General features: G+C 41.1%; 1 protein-coding gene across 1 annotated transcript; it reads left to right on the forward strand.

The window, feature by feature from the left end:
* The first annotated feature begins 272 nt into the window (after nt 1–272).
* On the forward strand, nt 273–2,128 carry LOC139579598 (putative nuclease HARBI1). Its single transcript, XM_071408363.1, has 4 exons — nt 273–870; nt 940–1,055; nt 1,152–1,261; nt 1,356–2,128. Exons 1-3 carry the CDS (start codon nt 399–401, stop codon nt 1,212–1,214), a joined length of 651 nt encoding a protein of 216 aa, XP_071264464.1. The 5' UTR covers nt 273–398; the 3' UTR covers nt 1,215–1,261; nt 1,356–2,128.
* The last annotated feature ends 2,183 nt before the right edge of the window (nt 2,129–4,311 follow it).

Raw genomic sequence — 4,311 nt, forward strand, 5'->3', positions numbered from 1 at the left:
CAGTACAAGAAGAAAAAGATGGAAAATCTTGCACTGGAGTCCGAAATAAAAAAGAGGACAATTAGGAAACTGGACCTTGAAATAAAAAAACTTGAGAGGGAGGTGAGATATGCCTTCAATGTACACTGTATGCTAACTGTAACACAAATGTATTAATCATTATTTTTCTTTCCTCCCCCAGCTCCAAGAAGATGACACAGCTCAAAATAAAAATTAGGTATATTCTCGTAAAGTCAAGTGAGCCATGACATATGAGCTCTTATTGTGAGCACACAGGACGGTGGCATCTTTCTAAGGTTTTTTTTATTTTCCCAGCAATCAGTACAACCAAGTCATCGTTATAAGGCATCGCCCTCTTTTGCCCACCCCCCCAGCACCAGGTGTGGCCACTAGCCTATATGAAGGCCCAAAATTGTGTGTTCCTTTCTGCTCTGACAATGGCATGCCCATTCGTGCGAGATGTGGTGGATGAAGAAGCACTTGTGCTGAGGAGAGCCTTCAGGCGAGAAAGGGTCTTCAGGGACCGGTTGGACCCACTGGCCTTCCCTGATGACCATCTATATGAAAGATACAGGTTTTCTGCAGATGGCATCAGGTATCTATGCAGACTACTGGGTCCCAGGATTAAGCACCGCACTGCACGGAGCCATGCACTGAGTGTGGAGCAAATGGTTTGTGTGGCCTTGCGCTTTTTTGCTAGTGGAGCCTTCCTGTACTCAGTGGGGGATGCAGAACAGCTGAACAAGGCCACAATTTGCCGCACAATAAGGAGTGTGTGTCTGGCTATCAAAGCATTAGCAGATGTCTTCATCTCCTTCCCTGGCCACAGAAGACTCTGTGACATCAAAGAGGAGTTCTATAGGATTGCAGGTAAGAGGATCTACAAATTACAGGACAACTGTTAACACATAGTAGGATACTCATTACTTTGTGTGACAGGTTTCCCCAATGTCATTGGTGCAGTGGACTGCACACACATAAGGATAAAAGCCCCCTCAGGTGCCCATGAGGCCGATTTTGTGAATAGGAAATCCTTTCACAGCATTAATGTTCAGGTGAACATAACTTTTTGATATTGTCCATTGACGAACACTCTGCATTGCCAGTGATGTGCATTGATTGGTGTAATATTCCTCATCTTATGATTTCAGATGGTCTGCAATGCTGACTGTGATCAGCAATGTTGTGGCAAAATGGCCTGGCTCAGTCCATGACTCCAGAATCTTTCGGGCCTCTGAAATCTATCAGTGCCTATCACAAGGTAAGCCACACAACCCCTATTTATAACCATCATGGCTGTGTCAAGAATATCACTGTGTTTATGAGGTAGTAATGATGAGATTTTGTGTTGACAGGTGAATTCTCTGGTGTGTTGCTGGGAGACAGGGGGTATGGCTGCCAGCCTTTTCTCCTGACACCTTTCACAGACCCCCAGGAAGCACAGCAGGCCTACAACCATGCCCATGCCAGGACCAGGGCCAGAGTTTAAATGACCTTTGGCCTCCTGAAGGCACGCTTTCACTGCCTTCACAAATTAAGGGTCAGCCCTGTTAGGGCATGTGATATTACTGTGGCTTGTGCTGTCCTCCACAATGTGGCCTGCCTGAGGAAGGAGAGGGCCCCCAGAGTGCCACCAGCCATGGACTGGGACAATCCGGCAATCTTCCCTGATGACGACAGTGGTCGGCTGCTGAGGGACCAATATGTGTTGAATTATTTTAGTTAGTATGTGTGCTTTCAATTTTGGTTAAATATGTCCTGCGGTGGCAGAGGAATTTGGGTTTTTTTGGGTTCGTTTTTTGACGAATTTGGCCTCTTATGATGTTTGTGCGGTATACTGTGTGTAATACAAGGCTGCAGGGAGGCTACTGCATCCATTCATTTGTCTGTTCAGTTGATGTGTATGGATTTGTCCTGCATTTATTTTAGTGTGCAGACATGCAGGGTGTGTTATATACAGACCTTTGAATGTGTATGTATCATTTTGTATAATATGCTTGGATTCTGTGCTTTCCATCTTGTAGAGTCACTGTGACTTCAGTTTCGAAAGGAGCTGATGGTTTACCTGCTTTGTTTTGTCCTTATTCAATAAAGGAACATAATGTTACACATTGTGTTTTTATATTCATATGGAATGTGTATTTGTTTATATGACAGAGTACTAGGGCCACACTGAAGAAAAAGGATAAAGTCATAAATTTATGAGGCTGGTTCTTTCTGCAGAAAAGCTACATATTGTTTTTACAGTTTTGATACTTATGACAATGTGATACTTAATATTCTGGCACATCAGCATGTCTTTGTTTATGAAACCATACTGAAGTACAATTTCACGAAATGCCCCACATCTGTCATTTTAACAACTGTCCTCCTTTAAAACAACTGGTTACAATATTATGACTTGTGTTTTTTTCCCCTCTGTGGCCCTAATATTCTATCATTTTATATATAGCCTTATAGTCTATGGGAAACTGTAAATTATCTAATGATAGCAACATCATCTAAAAATCATTTTTTATCCAAAATCATTGAAATTAATGATCACAAACGTTTAAATAATAACAGTGGGTCTAGTTATATGTGATAACAATGTATAGTGAGCAGTGAAATAACTATTGGTTTCCATTTGTGGTGACTGCTGACTGACATTAGGGATGAGATTAAATAGATCCTGGAATTTAGCCTGGTCTGGAGCAGGCTAGCTCCACAGAATAAATCTCCATGGTAATTTATACCATAACATATCCTCCTGCCCCCTATCCATCTTTAGTGCAACCGGATTACGGATCAATTGAGCCAGGATCACCAAGATATCCTGGCTTAATCCCTTATCCTAGTTTTGTGCAACAGGCCCCTGGTTGGATCCCCTGACTCCATAACAACAGCTAGTCTACCTGGTTGGATCCCCTGACTCCATAACAACAACTAGTCTACCTGGTTGGATCACCTGACTCCATAACAACAGCTAGTCTACCTGGGGTCAACACACACAACTGACATCGACTCTTGTTCTGGTTTAGTAGTAGCCTAAAAGGAGAAACCAAAACGTTTCAGAACGACAACGACAGTTTCTATTGGACAATTCAGGTAGGTTGGGTTCACTTGAAGTGCGAACGGTTTATCACGCCCGGTGCACCGATACTTGAATTCGGAGAAAAGGTGTGACGACAACGATTCAACATCTGCTTAACAATGCGCACCCGGTCGGCGTTCAAGTTATATTGAGCGCACCAACAGCGACCCACAAAACGGACCAGCGCCTTTCTGATCTGCTTCACCAGAAAGACTTTTCAACATAAACTTTGGATTTAGCCATCGTTTACATCGTTTTTATGCCCATAGTTGCACGTCACTTTTACTTGACGAAACGGACTAGTTTCTATAGCGACAGCTTTACAAAGAATTACAACGTTCGTCTTCTTCCGGGAAGTGAAAGAACAGTTTCGACTGGACCATGCGTCATTATGATCACGTGCTATCAATCGCCTAATAATAATATTAATACCACACCTCATAGACAAAAACAAAACGTCATATTGATTAGGTTAATCAATATAGGAATCAGCATAAGCCTAAAACGATCATTCTTGAAAAGTTGAAATCAGTAGTGTATAACTTTACAATTCTGCGGATGTTTTACCACCTAAATCACTTTTCTCTAGAATAGTCTAACTTCTCTAAAACACTTTTCTATATTCAATTGTAAAAAAAAAAAAAAAAACGCTACAAACCTCAGAATATTTTTTTTCCCACCGACCGTGTCCATTTCTTCCTCTACTTCCGTATAAATGTTTTTCCTGTTTCAACACAGCGGGCGTGTTCAATAGGTATAGGTTTATAGTATATGTTTATATTTATGTCATGTAAAGTCTTCATACACTTAATGCAAGTATTCAGCCCACAACTTCATATTCTATCTGGTAAGAATAGTTTTTTAAAATTATTTCATGATATCATTGAGTGATGTTTTGCAGTGCTACCAGGAGAGGGCAGTGTGACAACAATGTTTGTCAGAAAGACGCCAGACGGTCATATCTGCGTTGTTGTGGTCAATCAATAAATCAATTACACTTAAATCAATTACACTTAAATCAATTACACTTAAATCAATTACACTTAAATCAATTACACTTAAATCAATTACACTTAAATCAATTACACTTAAATCAATTACACTTATAAAGCCCTTTTTACATCAGCTGATGTCACAAAGTGCTATACAGAAACCCAGCCTAAAACCCCAAACAGCAAGCAATGCAGGTGTAGAAGCACGGTGGCTAAGGGAAAAACTCCCATGAAAGGCAGGAACCT

Source organism: Salvelinus alpinus, chromosome 6 (assembly GCF_045679555.1).
Source record: "Salvelinus alpinus chromosome 6, SLU_Salpinus.1, whole genome shotgun sequence".
Taxonomy (NCBI): domain Eukaryota; kingdom Metazoa; phylum Chordata; class Actinopteri; order Salmoniformes; family Salmonidae; genus Salvelinus; species Salvelinus alpinus.

Excerpts from the sequence above, each read along its gene's own strand:
- LOC139579598 (XM_071408363.1), top strand. The coding sequence starts at position 399 with ATGAAGGCCCAAAATTGTGTGTTCCTTTCTGCTCTGACAATGGCATGC. Across the intron at positions 871-939 it reads GGAGTTCTATAGGATTGCAG|GTTTCCCCAATGTCATTGGT; the intron begins GTAAGAGGATCT and ends TTTGTGTGACAG. Across the intron at positions 1,056-1,151 it reads TTCACAGCATTAATGTTCAG|ATGGTCTGCAATGCTGACTG; the intron begins GTGAACATAACT and ends TTATGATTTCAG.